The sequence below is a fragment of the Malania oleifera genome, chromosome 10 (genome assembly GCF_029873635.1).
Source record: "Malania oleifera isolate guangnan ecotype guangnan chromosome 10, ASM2987363v1, whole genome shotgun sequence".
NCBI classification, from domain to species: Eukaryota; Viridiplantae; Streptophyta; class Magnoliopsida; order Santalales; family Ximeniaceae; genus Malania; species Malania oleifera.
Genome location: NC_080426.1, coordinates 17,583,958 through 17,596,107, shown reverse-complemented (window position 1 = coordinate 17,596,107; position 12,150 = coordinate 17,583,958). Strand labels below are relative to the sequence as shown.

The following is a 12,150-nucleotide window of genomic DNA, read 5'->3' as shown; positions in this document are numbered from 1 at the left end:
GCTCTGCCCCACGAGTTGAGGGTCCCTTCCAAGCTTTGATCTGAGGTGTTTGTTTCAGATTTCAATTTTCATTTTTCAATTTTAAGTTCTTGCTACACCTATTGAAACATGTCTGAAGCTGATTCCAAGAGGCTGAAAAAAGATTTTGTTTGGAAATAGATAAAAGAAGTTGACGGAAAAAAATATTTTAGATGCAAATTTTGTGATCACCGTTGCAGTGGGACTGTCACAAGATTTAAACATCATTTGGCTGGTACAAGGAAGGGAATGAAACCTTGCCCAAAAGCCCCTCAAAATGTGAGTGATGAGTGCAAGATTGCTCTTGAAAAATACCAAGAAGAGAAGGGTGAAAGAAATAAAGTTCTTGAAAAGATTGGGGTGGGTCCAGGAAGAGGGACTCAGAGTGCTATGTCTCCATTGGAGATATTGAGCAGCAGAATAGTGGGAGTGGCCATATTCCTAGGGCTAGAGGTCCAATACATAAGTTTTCATTTTAACAAGCCAAACAATCCATTCTAAACTCAAAATGGAAAAAGGAAGAAAGAAATGAAGTGTGTAGGAAAGTTGGCCGTTGAGTGTTCGACAATGCTTTACCATTTAATTTGATGGATGACGTATATTAGCATGTTATGGTGGATGGGATTGCTAATTATGGGCCACGTTTCAAGCCTCCATCTATGCATGAGATGAGGACATGGATCCTTAAATATGAGTGAAAGACATTGATGGCATGTTGAAAGACCACAAAAAAACTTGGAAGGAATATGGATGTTCTATCATGGTTGATGAATGGACTGATGGGTCTCTTGATTAATTTCCTTGTGAATAGTCCTGCTGGTACATGGCTTTTAAAATCCATTGATGCTTATGATTCTATAAAAAATGGTGATTTGATCTTTAAGTATATGAATGAGGTGGTTGAGGAAGTTGGTGAGGAGAATGTTGTGCAAGCGATAACTGATAATGCGAAGAACATGATAAATGGTGGAAAAAAGCTTACGGAAAAGAGCGAGAAGCTCTATTAGACTCCATGTGCTGCACATTGTTTGGATCTCATGTTGAAGGATATTACAAAATTGAAGATCCATGCAAGCACAATCGTAAAGGCTAAGCAAGTTGTGAAATTTATTTATAATCATTCCTATGTACTTGCAATGATGAGGAAGCATTTCACCAACAACAAAGAACTCATCCACCCTGCAGTGACGCGTTTTGCTACTGCATTTTTGACACTTCAGAGCTTTACAAACAAAAGCGAGGCCTTCAATCTATGTTCTTTTCAGAGATGTGGTGCACTTCTTCATATGCAAAAAAGCATGAAGGTATAAGGAGTCCCTCAATAGTTTTACTTGACCAACATTTTTTGCCTCACGTGGCGTATGTTATCAAGAGTGTTGTCCCTCTTGTGTGTGTTCTAAGGGAAGATGATTCTGAGGAAAGACCAGCCATGGGGTTTCTCTATGAGATGATGGATTCGGTGAAGAAAAAAATTGCAGTAATTTTTTCTAGAAATGAGAATAAGTATGGATCCATTTGGTGAAAAATAGATGATAGATGGACTTCACAACTTCATCACCCTTTACATGCTGCAGGATATTATTTAAATCCCCATTTGCATTATAAGGAGAACTTCTCTAATTGTGAAGAAGGGAAGAAAAGACTATTTGAATGCATGAATAGAATGTTGACATATGAGGAGAGGCTAGCTCTAGACATCCATTTGAATTTGTTCGATAATGCACAAGGGGATTTTGGGACTTGAGTGATTGTTGACTCCAAAATGTTGAGAAGCCCGGGTAAAAATAATATTTCAGTAAAAATTAGTTAATTAGTAGTAATCTATCCTTGTTTCTTCTTATAACTTGGAAGTTAAACATGTTCTTTTTTATTTGTAGCTAATTGGTGGAAGCATTTTGGGACAAAGACCCCAAAATTGATGAACTTTGCTATTCGAATTCTTAGCCTAACATGTAGTGCTAGTGGATGAGAGAGGAATTGGAGCACATTTGAGTAGGTTCTTAGTCCTTACTTCTTACAAATGCCATGTTATTATGGTTTCACTCAAATATGAAAATATCTTCTAATATCTAAAAATTTAAATGGCTTAAACTCAATTGTAGATTCATACGAAAAAGAGGAATAGATTAGACCACAAGAGATTGAATGCTTTAGTTTACGTCAAGCACAACACCAAACTAAGGGAAAGAGCCATAGGACGAAGACAAAATTATGATCCAATATTGGTGCCGGAAGTAGCTTCAGATGATGAATGGATCCCAGAGAAGGAAGAACCTATCCGCCCAAAAGATACTTTCTTGGGTTAATGATGAAAATATCCTAGATGTTGATGCTATCCGGTGTTAATTGGTTGTGCGAAGCTGATGAAATGAACCTCTCGTTCACTCTTCCTCCGCAGCAAGCACAGACCCCCTCCTGCGCATCCATAGGGATTGAACAACCTCCATCATCACTTGAGCTACTTGAAACAATCTAACTCCATGAACAATTATCGTTCTTATTATCTGCTATACTAAATCCAAACCGACAAGAGCACTCCAAAGCAACAAACACATCCCCGAGTCCCAACGATCCATCCCCTTTCAGCCCTTCAGGAACAAAAATGGAATATCTTTTACCCCTCCATCCATGTCCTATTTTCATGAACTTCCCTGTCTTAGTCGCATGAATCCCCATCCAACAATCGACATATCCCATTCAGACTCTTCAAAATCCCTTGCACAACCTACATTCGTGAGACGAGAATACCTGAGAAAGCCACAAGCTGCAGCTAAAAAGAGACGTACCCACCAATTGCACTTACAATCTTCTCAAGGACAAACAAAACTCCTACCTTGCCTATCTTATCCAATCTTAGATCGAAGGACTTCCCATTCGATCTGTATTGAACAAACCCCCACCATCAGTTCGTACTAGCAACATGATTTCAAGCACCAGTGAGATGTGCAAAGAGAGGGTTTTTTGCAAGAGAGCAGCACCATCACATGAGTCTTTGCCCCAAAATAATATTACATCATGTTATAATAACATTACACTAGCTGCGGACACGCGCACACACACACACACGTAGTGTGTGCTCCACATCCCTAATTTTGGGGACTTATGATGTAGCATTATGAATATTAGGAGGCATTTTCCATGGAGCCCAGACATCAGCATTTCTCCAAAAGACATTTCCGAAAGCAACTTGGGTGTCCCTCCATGAAATTTCAGCTCTCGCATTAGCGTGATGATAAGAGCTCCATTAGATTTCAGCATCAGCTTAAAGATTTGAATCCAAAAATCAATTGAAAAGAATTCCTTGTTTCATTTTTGATACTTTACACAATTAAAACTCTCCGATACATCTTTGTTACATGCATGCTGCAACATCATTCTAGGCAAGTTAATAATCCAAGCCATAGTGTTTGTAAATTGTCTCCTCTATTAGATGAACTTAAGCTCAAGCACTACGACAAATCAAATAAATATGTCCAAAATAGCATAAAATTTAGTTGATTATAAAAGTTAATTGCTTGATAGAGATATGTACAAGTCAACCTCCAGTACAGACATAATCATATATCCAAGTAAAATAAAGGGAAAATAGCTCCAAAAAGTTATGCTGCCCCAACTATATGGTTTAATTGCAAGAGCCAGTAAAATCAGTATAATCAATTTTAGCCATTAATACAAAAGACTAGGTGCCCCTTGAAAGACCAACAAAATGAGAAAAAAAGTTTTCCTAAAATTTTCAAGATCATTTGAATGATTCTCTTGTAATTCTTGACTTTGTTGACAGCCTGTGGGAACAGAGGGATCTTTTTGTTTGTTTGCACTTGAACGGCATCCTCTCGATGCCCTTTAATAAACTCTTCTTTCAACAACACAACAAAACTAAGCCTCAATTCCCACTAGGTGAGGTCGGCTACATGAATCCTTTTCCATCAATTTAGCAATTATGGACAATTTCTTTCAACAAATTCAGAGCTATTAAATCCTTATTATCTCATTTCAAGTTATTTTAGGTCTACCACTGCCCCTTCTACTACCCCTCACAATAATTAACTCACTTTTCCTCACTGGTACACTATGTGACGTACGTTCCAAGTGTCCAAACCATCTAAGTCATCCCTCCCCTATCTTATCTTCTACAAGAGTTACGCCTAACTTATAGCAAATATGTTTATTTTTTAATTTATCTTACAATGTTATACCACTCATCCATCTAAGCATTCCTATCTCAGCAACTTTTACTTTTTGGACATATTGTTTCTCAGTTGCCCGATATTCTAATCCATATAGCATATTCAGTTTTATAGCTGTCTTCTAAAACTTCCCTTTTAATTTTAAAAGTATTCTATGATCACAAAGCACACTTGAAACACTTCTCCATTTTACCCTACCTACTTTTACTTTATGCATTACATCTTGTTCACTTTCTCCTTCAACTTGCATAATAGATCCAAGCTATCAAAATCTACAAATGTTATTTATTTCTTCATCATCAAGTTTAAGTTTGTCACCAATATTCCTCCTATTATTACTAAAATTACATTTCATATATTCTATCTTTTTTCTACTTATCCTAAAGCTTCTAAATTCTAAAGTTAATCTCCATACTTCTAACTTAGCCTCTATTCCACCCTTAATTTCATCAATCAATACAATATCATCTATTAACAACATGCACCATGAAATCTCATTTTAGATACTCCTAGTCAGTCGATTTATCACTAAAGCAAAAAGATAAGGGCTCAAAGTAGATCTTTGACATACACCTATTGTGATTGAAAATTCTCTAGTCTCTCCACCTATAATCCTTACACTCGTACATATCCTTAATGAAATTAGTATACCAACTACGTACATCCTTTTTTTTTAAAACCCACCACGGAACTTCCTTAGGTACCCTATCATACGCTTTCTCTAAGTCAATAAATACGATATGCAAATCCCTCTTCTTTTTCCAAAACTTTTCCCTTAATCTTATTAAAATACATATAGCTTCTGTAGTAGATCTTTTAGACATAAAACCAAATTGATTTTCTAAGACCTTTGTTTCTAACCTTAATCTTTGTTCAACTACCCTTTCCCACAAATTCATTATATGACTCATAAGTTTAATTCCACAATAGTTATTACAATTTTGAATATCTCCTTTATTTTAGTGTATAGATATTAAAGTATTTATCTTCCATTCATCCAGTATTTTCTTAATTTTTATAATTGCATTAAATAAATTAGTTAACCATATAATTTCATTATCACCTAAGCATTTCCAAACTTCAATTGAGATGTTATCCGGTCCCCTAGCTTTTCCATTTTTCATCTTTTTTAGTGCAAAACTTAACTTCATTAACTCTAATCTTGCCAATAAATCTCATATTTTTAGTTTTTTCCTCATTGGTCAACTATAAGTTTAAGCATTCTATTTTATTTTCATTTAATCGCTTACTAAAGTAACTTCACCATCTTTCTTTTATGTCTTCTTCCTTAACCATGACAATACAATTCACACTTTTTATACATTTTCCATTACCCAAGTCCTTACTTTTTCTTTCTTTAGCTCCAATAAATCTAAATATATCTCTTTCCCCTTCTTTTGTACCTAATCTATCATACAAATTATTAAATCATCTATCTTTAGCTTCACTAATGGCCTCTTTTTACATCTTTCTCGCCTCTTTATACTTTTCAAATTTATCCATGTTTCTACATTTTAGTCATGTTTTATATCAAATTCTTTTTTGTCTTTACGGATTTTTGGACATCTTAATCCAACCATCAACACTCTTTACTCTTCGAGAATCTCCCTCTTGATTCAACTAAAATCGTTTTTGCTGTCTTTTCAATAGAGCTAGCTATCCTACTCCAAAGAGTGTTTGTTATCTACACCATCCTCTATAGTCCAATCACCATCATTGATCATTTTACCTTTAAATTTTATTATATTTTCTCCCTTTAGGTTCCACCATATAGTTCTCTTACACTGATTTATTTTATCTTTTCTCTTCCATTTTTTAATGCATATATCTAACACTAAAACTATATGTTGTGTGGTTAAGTTTTCACTTCAAATAACTTTACAATCCTTACATGATAAACAATCTACCCTCCTAATTAAGAAAAAATCCATTTGACTTTTATTTTGTCCATTTTTTAAGGTTATTAAGTGTTCTTCTCTCTTCTTAAAGTAAGTATTCATTGTAATAAAATCATATGACGGAGCAAAGTCTAAGATCAACTCTCTAGGCTCATTTTTGTCTCCATATCCATATCCTCTAATAATCTTTATTATCCCTTTCAAAATGTCCATTCAAATCTGCTCCTATAAATATTTTCTCAATCTCTTGTATCCTTGTATAATACTATCCATGTCTTCCCAAAATTGTCTCTTTAAGATCTTTTGCTAAGCCTACTTGAGGAGCATAAGCACTAATGATATTTATTATCTCTCGGACTAAGACCATCTTGATTTTTATAATTCTATCCCCTACAATGCTATCTTTTAAGTTTTGTCTACAATAATTCCTACTCCATTTTTATGTTTTCCTTTTCCAATGTACCAAAGTTTAAATCCTAATTTATCAATTTCTCTAACTTTCTCCCCCACCCACTTAGTTTCCTGAGGCAAATTATATTAACTTTTCTATTCATTGTGTCCACAATTTCCATATTTTTACCCGTAAGTGTCCCTAAAAGTTGTTAATCTAATTCTAACATCTTGAACTAACTTTTTTACCCGTCCACATCCAGAATGATGTGGGCAACCTCACATATTTGACACATACCAGGGTGTCACGAGTTAAGCTTGTTCAGGACATTATGCTTGCATGTGACCGCTTGTCTCGTGTGCTCAGGATAAGTTTTCATCATGTAAATACTAGTGTAGGGTTATTTTTCAGTATTTATTTCATTATATGCCAAATAAGGCAGTATGACTCCTCGGTCACTTTGATGTTTCCTAGTGTCAAAGTGAGAATTGCTTAAAAAGCTCTTTAGGAGAGGATGAGTGTTCATCAGTCATGGTAAAACTCACTAGCTATTGTCAACGTGTTTAGTCTACTTGCCTCCCTCGCTAAACACACAAGGTCAACGGAGGTGTTGTTAATGAATTACATTTGCTTCAATTTTTACTGCTAGCTTGCCACTGCTTTCATGAATTGATTACTATTTCCGCTGCTATTTTGAATGAATGTTAATGAAAGTGTTTCGTGGATCAATGTTGGTAAACGATAGGCTGGCTAGTTAAGCAAAAGTACTTTAACTAGCGCCGCACGGTCCTTTCACAAAGGTGTGAAAATAGTCGGCAAATGACACAGGGTGCCGATATGGCGAGTTGCTTTGAGGCAATGACTTTACCCACACTCACTAAACATGCATGATATAAGTGCAACGCATTGCTCCCAAGGGATGTTCCACTGAATATTCAATAAGGATTCATACCATAGTGATCTGACAAATTTTACGCTAACTGTCAACTACCTAATGCAACCCCCCTCCTTTACGCAAACTTGAAACCGACTATGTATGAAAAGATTATGACATTAAGTACATCACAGGTGGAGTTTTAATAAACTTTTCTTTACTAATAAAAAATTGATGTTAAGAGTAATTGTGCTTCAAACATAACCATGTAGACTGTGGCACAGGCATTTTCGCTCAAAACAGCAAATTTTGAATCGAAGAGGAAGCAGCTGTCTGATTTAAAGTTTATTCCCAAAATTTGGATTGGTCTATGTACAAAACTAATTTATTCTCATGTATTTTACTTGCCTAACAAAAATTACATCTACTGTACAAAATTTTAAATATGATGAGGTGTTTCGCATGTAAAGTCATGCAAAACTAAGCTATTATAGCAGTATATTAACCTAGCAGCAAATTTACTATTCTATTTTGACTAGCTTCCACATGAACACTCATGCAGACTTTCCCATCATATCTAAATTTACAAATAATTGATATTCTTGAATCTTTATTCATGTATCATTCATCTCCAATGAAGGCTTTTCTATGTAACTCATTCATGATTTTTTTATTGTAAAATCATTCCCGAATATCTTCAAGCATTTTGGTTGATTCCTTAAGTACTTCCACTGAATTCTATTACTCAATATAGTTAAAGATTTTTCCCTTTACTTTTCCAGGAAAAAAAGACAACTGAGCAAATCAGTAATTGCAAATGTGGTCGACAAAAAAAATTTATCAAAAAAGATGGACACATCATTTGGCCAACATAACCGAATAAAGAACAAACCTGGTCAAGGTCATTTGCTTCAACATATGCCCCATCAGGAAGCGTCACTTCGTCTAGAGTGTCTTCACCTGGAATAAAAACCTCTTTATCATCGTCCCACTCTTCCTCAACAAATGGTGCCCCGTACTGCTCCCCATTCTTTGGCCCGGAACCACTCTTTCGAAATATCTTACACACCACAAATGCACCCTTCCCGTACAGAACACAACAATATAAACAACTAACCCCATAAACACAAAATTCCAAAATAACTAATTTTATTTGTCTGCCAAAGAAAAATCCTGATTTTTTTAGGAAGATATTCACCTGAGGCACTCCGGTTCTCTGTAGTTCTTCATCAAGAAGTCTGTACTCATGCATGACCCAGTTTGTCCGCTCACCTCGCGGGGCGCGTCCTATATAATAAACAAGAGTCTTCTTCATTCCGACGGTGTCGGCACCGTGGCTGACTGGCCGGTCCTTGCCGGTGGTCTTCCAGTACCCCCTCTCCGTAGCTCGGTTAGTCCTCGACCCATTGCCGTACTTCCTGTCCAGCGCACTGAAAAAGTACCACTCCAAGTCCCTGCTCTTCAGCTTTGACTTGTCTGGACGTAAAACAAATACCAAGAACACAAATTTCGGAGACAGATAAGATCGAGAAGGAGAAGGAGATATTTCGAGGAAAAAAAAAGACCGAACGAGAAACCTGGGAGATCCCAAGGTTCGGATTTGTAGATGTCGATCTCGGAGACGGCCTCAAAGCGAAAGGACTTGCCCGAGACCTTGCGCATGAGGTAGTAGCTGAGGAGTTCTTCGTCGGTGGGGTGAAATCGGAAACCCGGGGCGAGCGAGGCTGCCGAGCCGCGGCCCATCGATGGATCGATCGGGAATTCCAGAGGTGACGAGAGTTGAATTCAATCAATGGCAGGGGAGTCGGGGGGAGAGGGGGAGCGAGAGGGGCAGTAATCTGACAACTTCGGAGGAGGATATTTACAGCGTGATCGGGCTCTGTGGATTTTGACACGCGTCCCTCCACCAATGAAATTTCGCTACAGTTTTTTGGTACATTATGCTGACTGGATTGTTCAAAATATTAAGCCCTATAAACTAATTACTTTATTTTATTAAATTAATTAATTTTTGAAAAATATATAAATTTTAACTTTTAAATAATATGACAAATTATTTTCACACTTAGCGTGCATTAAATGGATTTGTTAAAGATAAATTTTGTTTATAGTCCCTCATATACCAATTTCTCTTGATGCTCTTAATTTCTATTAAATTAAAATGATTCGACTAATTAAATTGTTATGAAAGGGGGTTATTCTTTATTCTCTTCTCTGGACCTCCACAAAGTTGTAAAAGGTAATCTTCCAATCTCACTGTTATGCTAGTGCCTATGTGGTGCCTCTACGCCTCTCCATCAAGTTCTATCTGGTGAGATAGGACTTCAACCCACGCAACCAATGTTTTATTTAGAAAAGAAAATATTTAGAGATAGAGATGTTTCTGAACAAACTGATAATTTTTATTAACTCTCTATTTTTCCTCCCCAAACAGTGGGCTAGAGATCCCATTATATAGACTACTTCAAAGGATAAGCATAACATCGTTTTCTCCTTGAATGGACACAAAGCAAAAGTAAAGAACAAAGATTCATTCTTTAATAAAGTAAAAGCTACTTTAAAAAAGAAAAATAAAAGCAAAAGGACAGCATATCAAAACTTGTTGACTCATTTTGCAAAAAAACAAAATAAGTGGAATCTACTTTAATAAAAGCTTATATGACTTGTCAAATCATCCTTTCGATAAAGTCTGGGATATAACATAGTTCTAGATGAGTGTCTGATATGACCCTATCGATTAGTCTGATCAGTCTGGCCTGCAATATGATGAAATTTTGGATTATCATCAGGACTGTACATCTAGCAAAGATCCTGACTATCTTCAAAGATCTTTTAAGGCTTCGATGATATCATCATCTTTTCTAGCAAGCTCTGCTATCACTAACTAGAGATCACTTTTCATGGCTTGTGTTGATAGAAGATGACACTCCCAATTTCTGATCTGGCCGACTACTTTGTTTGCCTCAATAACAAATTCTTATAAATTAGCCTCTTCAAAATGTTGGAGGTACTTTCCTTCATCTACAATAAGGGTTTCATAATCTGCAAACATAACACAATCTAATGCAGATCTCGCTTCAAGAAAATAAATTTCCCACAAATTTTGAACTAATTCATAAAACTTTGTGTGTTTTTAGAAATCTTCTCAATTTGGTTCTTCTTCTTTGAAGTTTGAAACCTGTCCATCCTTCCAGTCCTCTGGAAAAAGGTTCCAAAATAGTACCTTCCTTGTCTTTAATTCTATTAGTTCTATGTGCCCCATCCACTATAACCTTACTGGATTAGTGAAATTAAGTATATGCTTTACCGATGCTGGAAGAAAATTAAAGGTTTGTCATGTTTTACTAAACCCAAATAATTGGACTTCTCTGGTCTTAAGAGCTTTCTGTACTGCCATTAGCTTCTCAGGGTTGATGTTTATAAGAATGTGCAATTTTGGAATACACAGTCCACTTTTCATCCAATACTGTTTTAATTTCGGGTACTCCGAAATTCCTATTCTTGCTCTGGTAGTAAATTTATATTTTTTGAGTGTTATATCAATTTTTACCTTTACCTTAATATGTTGGTGAATAAGAGCATCAATATTTTCCTTGTTAATTTTGTAGTTATCTGAAACAATTGCCTCAAATTCTTCAATTATTTCAACTACCTCCTTAAATCTGATAGAGAATTCATCATTTGCTGGACTTACTAGTTCCTTTAGTAATCCTTTTAATGATCTTTTCTTATAATTTGAAATTTCTGAAGTCCTTCCCAGAAAGTCTTCAATACACAGATCTACTTCTTTAACCTTGCTAGTTTTTAAGTAGTCTTCATCTTCATTGTTTAAATTATATTCCTGTTTTTCTCTAATTGCCACGACTTCCTTCCTTTTAGTCTTTCTAACTTCAAGGTTCTTGGAACATTGCGTACTGTAATGTCCATACTAGATGCAGATAAAACATTGAATATAACTTTTATCTTTCTTCACCTCCTTGCTGCTTTTTGCAACTTTGTGAATTGATTTACTGTTTCCTGTAGTTCTGCTTTCTGCTTCACGAACTGGGATTGGCCTACTGCCTCTTCCCTTTCTCCTTTCTTCCCTCTTGAAAGATGAAGGAAGATACTTCTTTTCTTCAACAAACTTTACAACCAGACAGTCTGCTGGTTTATGGATTTGTTGACAAAGAATGCATCTAATCGGGCTACTACTGCTGGCCATTGAGTCTGCAAGCATTGAGATATCTCGTTAGACAATCTGCATTAATATTTTTTTTACCCTTTATGTATTATACTAAAAAAAGAGTAATATTGTAATTCATTCCTCCATCTAACTAATATAGCTTGCATGAATCGTCTAAGTTTAATTCCCATGAAATTCTTAGCATAGGAACTATCTATCCTGTAAATAAAATGTTTTCCTAGAAACAATTCATTACTATGAATGCTTTTGACTATAGCAAGAAGTTCTTTCTCGTATATTGGAAAATTTAGTTGTGCACTACTAAAACATCAACTCCAATATCTACTAAGATGTTCTGTTTTATCAATCTTTCTGATTTTTAAAACACATCCCCATGCTATATTGGATGCATCCGTTTCTAGGATAATTTATGATTTAGTCCCATCCGGGTATTCCAATCTTGGAAGATCTTGAATCTCCTTTTTGAGGATTCTGATTACTTTAGTGTCCTCCTTCTCCCATTTCCATGGCTTCTTACTAGAAACCTTTTCTTGTATAGGTTACGATTTTTCTGCAAGATTCTAGATAAACCTTCTTGCATAATTTAGAACTCCTAA

General features: G+C 35.7%; 1 protein-coding gene across 10 annotated transcripts in view; it reads right to left on the bottom strand.

Moving 5' to 3' along the window:
* The window catches only part of LOC131165449 (NAC domain-containing protein 78-like), a 65,616-nt gene extending 56,388 nt beyond the window's left edge, over window positions 1-9,228 (bottom strand). For 9 of the 10 annotated variants that reach the window (XR_009139569.1, XR_009139567.1, XR_009139566.1 and 6 more), the window contains exons 1-3: window positions 8,946-9,222; window positions 8,567-8,844; window positions 8,261-8,449 (exon numbers count right to left, since the gene is read on the bottom strand). Coding sequence is in view for 2 of the 10 variants with exons in the window: in XM_058123286.1 (XP_057979269.1) it covers window positions 8,261-8,449; window positions 8,567-8,844; window positions 8,946-9,111 (633 nt within the window). In the remaining 8 variants the exon portion in view is untranslated. Of the gene's footprint in view, window positions 1-8,260; window positions 8,450-8,566; window positions 8,845-8,945 lie in introns of all 10 variants that reach the window. The other variant, XM_058123288.1, reaches the window with a different exon arrangement.
* Window positions 9,229-12,150: the final 2,922 nt, after the last annotated feature.